Here is an 11,451-nt window from a genome sequence, read left to right on the forward strand (position 1 = left end):
AGTATGAGACCATATGCACACATTCTTTGAAATCATGCTAAGAAAAGGGACATTTCATAAGCTATGTGGGAAGAGACAGACACTCCTCACTCTAGTTCACTCGGAGATATATCACTCTATTAATATTAGTCTATGTGAAAATGAATGAAATTGTGGCGTTTATGTGGTATATCATGTGGCATTCACATGACATTTAATAGTTTCAGTTAACAAGAAGGGAATTTTTAATCCATTAATATAACGGGAAAAGTAATTTTGTGTCGAAATATAATTGAAAGGTATTTATGTATTATTTTTATTAGTTTAAGGACATTTTTGAGTGTTTTCCTTTTTGAAATGTTGTTTGACACCCTTATATTAGAGGCGACTAGTCAATTTTGATTCATCAGCATAAAAGCATTTTTGAGTCCTGGTTTCCCTTTGACAGTAGCGAGAATAGGGATTTAATCAGTGTGGATCGGTGTTGGGGGATTGAAGGACGGTAGCAGGGGAGTCATGGACCCTGCAGCTGTCGATAGGATTATTGAGAAGCTATTAGAAGTTCGATTATCGAAGCCTGGCAAGTTGGTGCAGCTTTCCGAGTCTGAAATCAAGCAACTATGTGTTTCCTCTAGAGATATCTTCGTTAAACAGCCAAATCTACTTGAACTTGAAGCACCCATCAAAATTTGCGGTAATATACCCTATCTATGGGAGCTCTCCTTCTAACTCTTGCTCTTTCTGTCCTTTGTATCACCGATTGGGATATACTTTTATGTTTGCTATTTTTGTTGCTTTTTGCTATATGGTTGCAAGTTGTTTTAATGGCTAGTTTAGATTCTATAGGCCCTTTGATTCTGTCAACTTTAGAGGGAAAAATGACATACAAGGTTCTCCTCTAGGTAATCTGTTTTTTTGTTTGAAGGAATGAGCTCTGGTTGCGAAGAAATCAAATCATAAAGTCCTTCTGTGACACAGTCGCTGCCCTAGTGCTTTTTCTAAATTTTGATGTTTGCAAGACTGTCAACCCATGACTTGCTTCTTGAAATATCCTATGTTTTTATTGCAAAACTGGGGATGATAGTTCTTGTTCTCCAGCTTAATGAACCTGGTGAAATTTTAAGATAACAGTGGCTGTATTTTAATCCCTACAGAGTCTGATTCATCCTAGATATTATAAGTAAAAGAAGATTCATAAGAGAAAGTTCTGGTGATATGTGCAAATTTGACTAGTTGCTTGGATTGTACTAATGCAAAACGATGTATTAAGAAAATAAAATACTGATGCATAATTTGTTTGATTCATGCTTGTATCTGTAGAATGTTAGGTGTGTATTATGGGTGGGAACAAAATTATAATGGTTTACATTGACGAAAAATGACCACCCCTGAAGTTGACCACCTCTAGGGATTTTGAACCTCTGACAATCCAAGTAAAGAATACTCTTTTAACACGATTGAGGATCCACTGTCTACGTCAAGTGTACCTTCCGGTGGTGGGTGATCCATTGCCACTGTGATAAGTGGTTACTGTTTACATCTACTCTTTTTACTTTATATTGCCTTATTTGACTACTTTCCTTGGTTCACAAGAGGGTAGGTTACGCTTTTCTAGTCAACAGTTCACCATCTCTTTCTGCATCTGGTTCACTACTAACTATGGCAGTCATCATGGTATCATGCTTATTTTGTATCCTTTGTTGCTACACATTTATTTTGGTTAGCAGTCCACTTATACTAGTTTTAACTCTTATTGCTTTCAGTGTTAGCTCTTTTTTATTCAATGCTTTTGAAGTGACCCATTGAAGTAGCTTTTGTTTGTTCAGGGGTTATTCCTCCTGTTAGATTAGAAATGTTGCTTATAGTCCATTCTTCAAATATGAAGTCATTAGTTAAAGTTGCAATCAAACAAGGGGTGTCAATGTTGTTTTACAGAAATTATAACATGCTGATATCTCGATTAATCTATGGCATATGTCTAAAATTAGATTTTTTTAAACCATCCAATTTTCTTGGTTTGTTTCGTTATCTGCTCTGTTTGGTTCATTTGTAGTACTCTCAGTTATTATGTAAAATGAAGAAGAGTTTAACGTACCACCAAAAATTATATAGGTCTCACTACGTTTTGCATTATCAATAAATAAAATAGTCATGTTCAACCCAAGAAACTAATGAGTGATATTTATACTAGAATAGGAAGTAGTATACCAATGAGCAACACTGACTTTTCTCTACCACCACCATCATTGGGGATATCAATAAAAAGCTTTGGCCTCTGTTAGTTGATGTTGAGCAATGCCGTCTGATCATTGTTAACACCATGGATGGTATTGGATAATCAATGGAGGTAGATGCCAACTCTAGATTGGATCGGATTCTTTTGTTTTGCTGCTGGTTAGCCCATGTAACCATCTTTTGCAACAATTTTTAGTTGGTGTGTGCACCATCCATAGTTTCTCACAATATTGAATGGGCACATTGATTGGTTCTTCTGCTCTCTAGCTCTTAAGTACAGTTCAAATGATACCTTGTGAAAAATCACCAAAGGCATTGATTGTTAGCACCAAAATTTGGTAAACTGGAAACCTACTATGACACTCTAGTTAGTCCTGTTCCTGAAGATAGGAAAAGTAATAAAATCACTCAAAAATGATACATAACTAGATATGATAAAATATACAACAACATACGCAGTATAATCTCACAAAGTGGGGTCTGGGAGGGCAAAATGTACACAAACCTTTGCACTATCTTAAGATAGAGGGGTTGACTTCGATAGACCCATAACTCGAGAAAAGGTAGCCCGAAGCAGTATAACTTTCAACATCAGCCTACCACCTTTTTCCTCAAGGTTGAGCTTGTTTAATTGAATAAAATGGAAATGAAGAAGTCATGACATAATACTATGAACAGCCCGACAAATCTTCCTGAACAGTAGTCATCGCAAGATGTAGCGATAATCGATGTACAAAATACAACTTAAGAAGTTCATTTAGGCATTTTATCAAACAGTTTAAGTGCACCATTTTACTTAATAATTTTTAGTTCTTTATGTTTATTTCTTAGCCTCTGAAAAATCGTAACTGTAATTTGCTATTCACTATAACAATCATAATATACAAAACATCTTTTTTTCCATTAAGTATTTGACAACTTAAAAAAAAATATACTTCAAACTAAAGAAAGAAGAATAAGTTAATTCATAACTTGCTATATCTATGGGTTGCTCTGAAAATTTTTTGCAACAAAAACGTTAGCTTCCTGTAGTTATTCCCTTATTGGCTTAAACATCTGACCAACAATATGCAATTCTTGTTTATAAAGTGTTAACCTTGATACGTTGACTAAATCAAGGAAGAAGAATAGGTAATCGTTCAAGTATATGAATTTTCTGCACATATCTTGAACAATTTTTTCTTTGATTTGAATATAAGGGCATGCATTCTGGAATTTAGGTTAGGGTTTGTTTTTTTCTAGAAGAAAGAGAGAAAAGCGTGGTAAAAATATTTCCAAAAATGAATTTGTTTTCTTTTTCACCTTATTCTATATTATAATTTATTTTTATTTTTTTTAAAATCTAGGTGTATTTATTTTAGTTAGTTGGTAGCAACTTAGTGTTTCACTTATCCACGTCAGAGCAATTGTATATCACGCATTGTGTCTGAAATATTCGAGTGGTTTTTTTGTATAAATTTTGGATAGTTAAAGTGTCGCTTTGTGCACAATCAAACTTAAAGGTCAAAGTTATAATTTGAAACCAAGTTAAGGGGCATATATATGTATTATGCCTTTTTTAAACTTGGTAAGACTAAGATGGTCTATGCCAGCAACAAGTTGTAATTTATTGAAGTGTTGGAACTATAATGGTGGTGCAGTGAGACAAAAGAAGTGGTGGAAACTTGTCCCAACTTGTAAATGGTGGACAATTTGGAAGGAGAGGAACTACATAATTTTTCGAAGACAAGAAATCCTGTGCAGAAAGTCTAGATGAATTTTATTCTTTTGTTTCATTTTTGGTGTAAAGAAAACTTTGTAGAGGATATTGAATCGCTAGTTGATGTGATAGGTTCCTTGTGAAGCTGCAGTCGAAAGCATGGTTGGGTTTTAGTAATTTTTACCAGTTTCAAAGAAAACTAACCTTCTGCCCTAATTTGTGTCCTCTATAACCTCCTTTCTATGGTCATGTTCTCATTAAGTTGAAGTTGCGTCATATCATGTCTAATCTCCTCTCCCGTTTACTTCTTCGGCAAAGGAAATAGAATATAGATATGGTAACTTACCATGTTTTAACTACAATATAGAAAAAACAAGATAGAAAATGCTCACACCATTTGTTGGCCCGATGTCTCCGGTAGGAAAAAGAGGAGGTAAGTTTCCTCTTTCTATGTGTGAGTGAGAGAATGTATCTTGAGTGTGTGACACATATTATTGAGGGTGCTCTCACTTGCTCTTGTTTATGTTCCACTTATATATGCAACCTCTATTGAATTGATGATTATGAGTTATTTGTCATTCCTTTTTCTCTTTTGAGAAAGGTAACAATTGTATTAATAAAGACTAGAAACGCCGCTCGAATGGGCTGGGGACGGGTCAAAGCTCTATCTGGGTGGAGGATAAGTTTCAGAACATTGTTTCATTGATGTCGATGGGGCATGGGGTCAGAATATCTCCTTCGCTGACCTTGTTGGTGACCAAAAAAAGGGGTAGGGGGGTTGGGTTTATCAGAGGGAGGTGGGAAGCTCCTCAAATGGGACGGATGACACTAGAATGTTAATGCGTAAAATAGTTGTAGAGGCTAGATAGTCGTTGGTTTTCTTGGTGACATCAGGAAAAGCTTATGATTGATGTAGCTCAAATTGTTCCTCCCCTCGCGGAATCTCCAAAACCTCTCTTGGCAGGAAGCAAGATAAGTTTTTACCATCAACCAACCATTGTATAAATCTAATTCCAAACATAATCCTGGGATATGCCCCACGTACCAAATGATCCCCAAGAGGAGATGAAAGAAATCTTAGGATTGATGTAGCTCAAGCTGTTCTTCCCCTCGTGGAATCTCGAATCACTCCCCCTGGTTTCTCTCCTTCTGACTAGTCTAATCTTTTTTATTGTGTCTATAATATGTGGGCACGCCTTATGACTAAAACACCTTTCCCAAACCAAACAGACTTGGATAGGACCAAAAACACTGTGCTATGTCGTGGTATGTGTGGTCATGTGCATTGTCTAGACGAAACATCAGAGTACATGAGTTTATGCAGGTAGTCCCAAAAAGATACCTCCACATCGCAAGGCTCAACTTTCCATGCACCGGGTGGGCATACAATAGTGTCAAAATGTCTTTAGTTGGCTGATGGTGCACACTCTCTGTCCTGGACATGATCCCGATTAGTTTTCTTTGACTTCGTTCATACTTCAAAGCCTTATTTGATCCTTTTTAGCTTCATATCATTCATGTGTTCAACATCATGTCCTACACAAGAAAATACACAAATTAGGGATAAATTGAACGGATTGGAACTCAAACACAGTAACACGTACAAAATATGCTGCGGAATATAACTAAAACCATGCATTTCGTGCTGCCGATCAAATGTAATCATGGGAAAATGTGTAGAAGACAGCACATGAAGGACAAAAGAGAAGACTACTGTTCATGGTGTTGATGTCGGGAATCTATTCGAACTTTTAGAATCAAGATTAGGTCAGCGTTGGTCGTTGGAAATGGGCAATAAATATCCTTCTTGAAAGACAACTAACCTAGGACATGCCACTCTCAAGCTTTTATTTATGACGTTTTCACCTTAAATCAACAACAAAAGGAAACTATATATTAGTGTACTATGGAATACACGGGTTGGAGTTGAAGTTTCAAGGTTTTTTTTGAATGATTGGGAGGTTCACAAGTTTGCTGAATTTCACAACGCACTAAACCAGTTCATCGGAACGAACGAAGTCTAGACTGAATATGGCGGCTAGGGCATAACTCCGGAGTTCTCTCTATTGGAACATCTTATCACATGTTGAATCATGCCACTATTCTAAGTAAGCAGTGGCCCTGGACACATATATGTAGGGAAAGATTCAATGTAGTGTGGCATGTTTTACTTGATTAGTAGCTAAGACGGCTTGTTTGACACAAGAAGGCTTAAGAGAAAGGGAGTACAAGTGTACAACTTTGTTTTATCTGTCATTTATGTGGGAAAATTGCAAGTCACCTTTTTATGCTTTGCAGAGTGACTACACAATTATGTGACATCTTTACAACTATTTAATAGCCTTGAGTTGGAAAATGCCAAACAAGGGTTGCTGTCTAGCTGGTACAGAAGAGTAGTCTCAACAGCTCAGAAAAGATGGAACATGATCACGGCCTGCATAATTATATGTAAGGAAAGGAATTTAAGATGTTTTGAGGGGAAAAAGCAACTTAATCCAGAAGATAAAACTAAGTTGTATTGTGCTTTTTCTTTTTTGGTGTAAGCAACAGTACATAGAAGACACCGAGTCTCTATTACAAGGTCTAGAGTATCTATAAGACAGTTGATAGTTTGTTGGTTTAGAGGTTGTTACGCCATACATTTAGTAAATATGGCCCACTCAACTTTTAATGCATGCTTTTCACCATCTTTTTTTTTAAAAAAAGGTCAAGCACCCAAGGTGTGGCCTAATGGTCGATGAAATGGGTTGAGAACCATGAGCTCTTCGCTTCAAATTCATGTCGAGGAAAAAGACACATGGTTATTTCTTGCATCTGTCAAGCCTTTGTGGATAGAGTTATCCCATACCTGTATTGTTGTGTCAGTAAGAGGCAGCAAGTACCCCACAGTATTAGTTGAGGTGCACGCAAGTTGATGCTGATCTAAACACCAGGATTATCAAAACTACATGTTAGTATGCAAGTATGTGAAAATGTTTGATATGATATGAGAATAAGTGATATTAAATTCAGTGAACTACTTGAGCGGAGGTAAAATTGATATACTCTCACAGAGGAAGTAATAGTACAAATGTTGTGCTAATCTGACTTGAAGCCAGATTTATTTATTTAATAGAGTCAAGGGTAAGCCACCTATTTCCCTTTACTCGCTTCAGTTTTTTCAATATCTCCCTACTCATGTAACTTTTTCTTTTTCCGTTTCAGGTGACATTCATGGGCAGTACAGTGATCTGTTGAGGCTTTTTGAATATGGTGGTTTTCCTCCGAAGGCTAACTACTTATTCTTGGGTGATTATGTAGATCGTGGGAAGCAGAGCTTGGAAACAATATGCCTCTTGCTTGCCTATAAGATCAAGTATCCTGAGAACTTTTTCTTGCTTAGAGGAAACCATGAATGTGCTTCTATAAATAGGATATATGGATTCTATGATGAGTGTAAGCGTCGGTTCAATGTGAAACTATGGAAGTCCTTTACAGACTGTTTTAATTGTCTTCCTGTAGCAGCACTTATCGATGAGAAGATATTATGCATGCATGGGGGTCTGTCCCCTGATCTTTCTAGTTTGGATCAGATTCGGAACTTACCACGTCCAACTGCCATCCCGGACACTGGTTTGCTTTGCGATTTACTTTGGTCAGATCCTGGTAAAGATGTAAAGGGTTGGGGGATGAATGATAGGGGAGTTTCATACACCTTTGGTCCTGATAAAGTTTCTGAGTTTTTGTCAAAGCATGACTTGGACCTTGTCTGTCGTGCCCATCAGGTAAAGGAACGCTGTTTTGTATGTCCTTGTGTGCTTCTCCTCTGAGGTAATTGATTTGCATCTATTTTTGCAGGTCGTGGAGGATGGTTATGAATTCTTTGCTGACAGGCAGCTTGTCACCATTTTTTCAGCTCCCAATTACTGCGGCGAGTTTGACAATGCCGGTGCTATGATGGGTGTTGATGAAAACTTGATGTGCTCTTTCCAAATTCTTAAGCCAGCAGAGAAGAAAAATAAGTTTATGATGTGAGAAGATGTTTCCTACTTTTATAGAGGTCACCTTCTTCTCTGGCCTTGACATATAATGGATGCTGAGTTGAATATAGCTGTCCCTCTTGTTTTATTATTACTCAAGTTCTAGTGATTCGGGAGGATGTACCTTGTTAAAATCCATCTCAGCAACATTTGTGGTTCAAGTTTAAAACAATAACCATACGTGGGTGTTTTTCAGTGAAATTATTGGGAGGAAATCTTTTTCAAACAAAAAGGATCTATCACTTTTTTGCGAGTTTCATACCTCTACCATTCATTGTTGCTTTTTCCTACCTACACTGTCACACCTCTTGTAGTAAAACACACCTCATTGCTGTGTTGGATAGGGCTGTGGGAGCTTATAAACCCATATATAACGGTCAAAGTGGCATGTTATTTTATAGAACCCTAGATTTTTTTAATTACCAAAATCAAAAGCTAAACAATAATTTGCGCTGAAAATTGAAAGGTAAAAGGGTAAAACTCGAGGTTAAGAACTTTTACCCATTTAATTAAAATCATTAATAAACATCCTAGTTAGATTGTGGACAAAATTAGCCATGTGGAGTGCCACTTGGCACTTGTTTTAAAAAACTAAAGCGGAGTGTGTTCAGATGCACTAGTAGCTCAACGTCAAGGTGTGCTTTAACATGAAGGGGGGAATAATTTAACTAGGGAAAAGGAACAATGGATGGTTGAGGTATGAAACTCGCGAAAAAGTAATAATTTAAGAGACTGTTTGGATGGCTTGACTTAAGCCAAATATCATAAGTTAGAAATCTTAATTTATGGCTTATGACTTGATTTTATCATTTTAATCAAGTACACTTGTAAGCACTTTTTAATTTTTTCCAAATTCTAAAAAGGTGCTTAAAAGTTATTTTGGCTCAAAACACTTATAATAAGCCAATCAAAATTCCAATGAGCAAGTTTGTTTTTGACATTAGCTCCTACAAGTATTGTTGAAGTGTAGGACGATCTCATCTAAAAGCTATGCTACTAGAGAGCACTCTTTTATTTACTTAAGTATTCTAGTGACATGCCCCCTCATGCGCAGGCTTGATTTTTTTTTTATGAGCCAAACACGTGACAATTCTTTTAGATAGTTGGTGGATGTGAGGCGTGGCCCTAGAACCTCAACTAGTTCCGATACCATGTTCAAATGTGTGACTATCCCATCTAAAAGTTTAAGTTGTTAAGTGTTAGATACAACACTTTTGTTTACTTGATTAGTATCTTAACAAATATCAATGCATTAGCCTTTGTTTAAAAAGATGATTCACCAATGTTTTTGGTCTGGTTCAGCACTAACCAGTAATGACTATTACCTGCTTGGTTGTGTTAAAAGGAAAGGAAATTTTACGATTTTGAAAGTTTATGATGTAGGTCAGATGATTAGATAAATTGATTGGTTGATTCAGCTTATGTAAGACACATTATATGTCTGATTTCTAGCGTAGCTTGTTTTTATATGGTTTAAAATAGGTTTCTCTGTGTGTGTGTGTTTAAGTGTTAAATTCTTTCCCCTTTTGTTCATTCTCCATCACATTTTTCATTAGTTACTTGTATATTCTTTTTTGTTCCTCTTGTTTTCCCGTTCTATCTCTGTTGTTTTGCCTCTGGTTGAAACTTTATTCTAGAGCTAACATGTCCTTTTTAATTCTTGCAGAGGACCTTAATTTGCCGTGGAACAGATGATGAAAATGTCGCACATTTGGTTCTTACTCCAGTTAGTTTTTTTTATTGTGACTGTGTATGAGCAGATGCAAGAAAGCATTGTAGAACCTCTAAATTTATTCTGGTTCCAACAGAGGTTAACATGTACAAGAATATATATTGTTAGACATTTTCTTCGCAGTTTGATGCATATAAGACTCGGCCTACTGCGCATGGAAACCAGCATCCATTTATCCATTTGAAATAGGAATGACAATGGGGCAGGGCGGCGGGTGTAGGGTGTGGCAGGTTTGGTCAAATATGGGGCGGGGCAGGGCGAGTTAAAATTAAAATCTTTAATTTTGTATGGGGTATTTTCTTTTGAACTCTTATACAGAAATAGAAATTAGGGCTCCCTCTGTATCTCTCTGAGTTGCTAACTGTCTGATGCCATGTTCAGTAGGTTCTTTGCTGATTGCGGCGAGATGACGTTAGCTGTGTGTGTGTGTGTGTGCATGTATGTGCGTGTGTGTGTGTGTGCGTGTGTGTGTGCGTGTGTGTGCGTGTGCGCGTGTGCGTGCGTGTGTGCGGGCGTGTGTGTGTGCCATTGACATGAATGTCCACGAGCTATTGGTTATTGGAGATTCGGATTTATTAATTCATAAGGTTCAAGGAGAATGGGCTGTTAAAAACCTAAAGATTACGCCATACCTGCAATATATACAAAAGTTGTGCAGAAGATTCCGTAAGACTTAGTTCAGACATAATTCTAGAACACAGAATGAGTTGGTTGATGCGTTTGCCACCATCGCGTCAATGAGTAAGCATCCAGATACTGACTGTATTGATCCTCTAGATATAGATATGAAAGAACATCCGGTCCATTGTTCACATGTTGAAGTAGAACCAGACGGTTTGCCATGGTATTTTGATATAAAGACGCATTTGGAGTCTTGGATTTATTCTGAAGAAGCCACATCCAACCAAAAAAAGTCGATACGTCGTATGACCCTCAACTTCTTTCTGAGTGGAGAAATCTTTTATAGGACTCCAGATTTAGGTCTTCTCAAATGTGTCGATGTTGAAAGATACATGCTGGAGTTTGTGGCATGCACATGAATGGACTCACTTTGGCAAGGAAGATCCTTTGAGCCGGTTATTTCTTGATGACTATGGAGCATGATTGTTGCAAGTTTGTGCAGAAATGTCATAAATGTCAAGTGCATGGTGATTTGATCCGAGTGCCGCCTCACGAACTCAATGCTATTAGTTCACCTTGGCCCTTTGTAGCTTGGGGCATGGATGTCATCAGTCTGATAGAGTCAGCCGCCTCTAATGGACACATTAATTTTGGTTGATATTGATTATTTCACCAAGTGGGTGGAAGCAACTTCTTACAAGTTGGTAACCAAGAAAGTTGTAGCTAATTTTGTTCGCAACAATCTGATATGACGGTTTGGAGTACCAAAATCCATTATTACTATAAATGGTGCAAATCTTAACAGTTACTTGATGAGAGTATATGTGAGCAATTTAAGATTACTCACCGAAACTCAACCGCTTATCGTCCTCAAATGAATGGAGATGTAGAAGCTGCAAATAAGAATATCAAAAAGATTCTGAGGAAAATGATTGACAATCACCGAATTTGGCATGAGATGTTACCATATGCTTTGTTGGGTAATCGAACAATTAAAATAACGTCGATTGGAGCTAGTCCATACTTGCTAGTGTATGGAACAAAAGTAGTCATACCTGCTAAAGTCGAGATACCGTCCTTCAGAGTCGTCCAAGAAGCAGAATTGAATAATGATGAGTGGGTCAGTAAGTGAATTGACCAATTGACGTTCATTAACGAGAAGAGAA

At 37.2% G+C, this 11,451-nt stretch overlaps 1 protein-coding gene across 1 annotated transcript; it reads left to right on the plus strand.

Annotated features, from left to right (window-relative positions):
• The first annotated feature begins 366 nt into the window (after positions 1-366).
• On the plus strand, positions 367-9,812 carry LOC107021185 (serine/threonine-protein phosphatase PP1 isozyme 3). The gene is made up of 4 exons (XM_015221796.2): positions 367-673; positions 7,118-7,677; positions 7,751-7,952; positions 9,599-9,812. Exons 1-3 carry the CDS (start codon positions 496-498, stop codon positions 7,925-7,927), a joined length of 915 nt encoding a protein of 304 aa, XP_015077282.1. The 5' UTR covers positions 367-495; the 3' UTR covers positions 7,928-7,952; positions 9,599-9,812.
• The last annotated feature ends 1,639 nt before the right edge of the window (positions 9,813-11,451 follow it).

This window comes from Solanum pennellii, chromosome 6 (assembly GCF_001406875.1).
Source record: "Solanum pennellii chromosome 6, SPENNV200".
Taxonomy (NCBI): domain Eukaryota; kingdom Viridiplantae; phylum Streptophyta; class Magnoliopsida; order Solanales; family Solanaceae; genus Solanum; species Solanum pennellii.

Coding starts and splice junctions, on each gene's coding strand:
- LOC107021185 (XM_015221796.2), top strand. CDS start 496: ATGGACCCTGCAGCTGTCGATAGGATTATTGAGAAGCTATTAGAAGTT. Junction 674..7,117: donor AGCACCCATCAAAATTTGCG/GTAATATACCCT, acceptor TTTCCGTTTCAG/GTGACATTCATGGGCAGTAC. Junction 7,678..7,750: donor TTGTCTGTCGTGCCCATCAG/GTAAAGGAACGC, acceptor CTATTTTTGCAG/GTCGTGGAGGATGGTTATGA.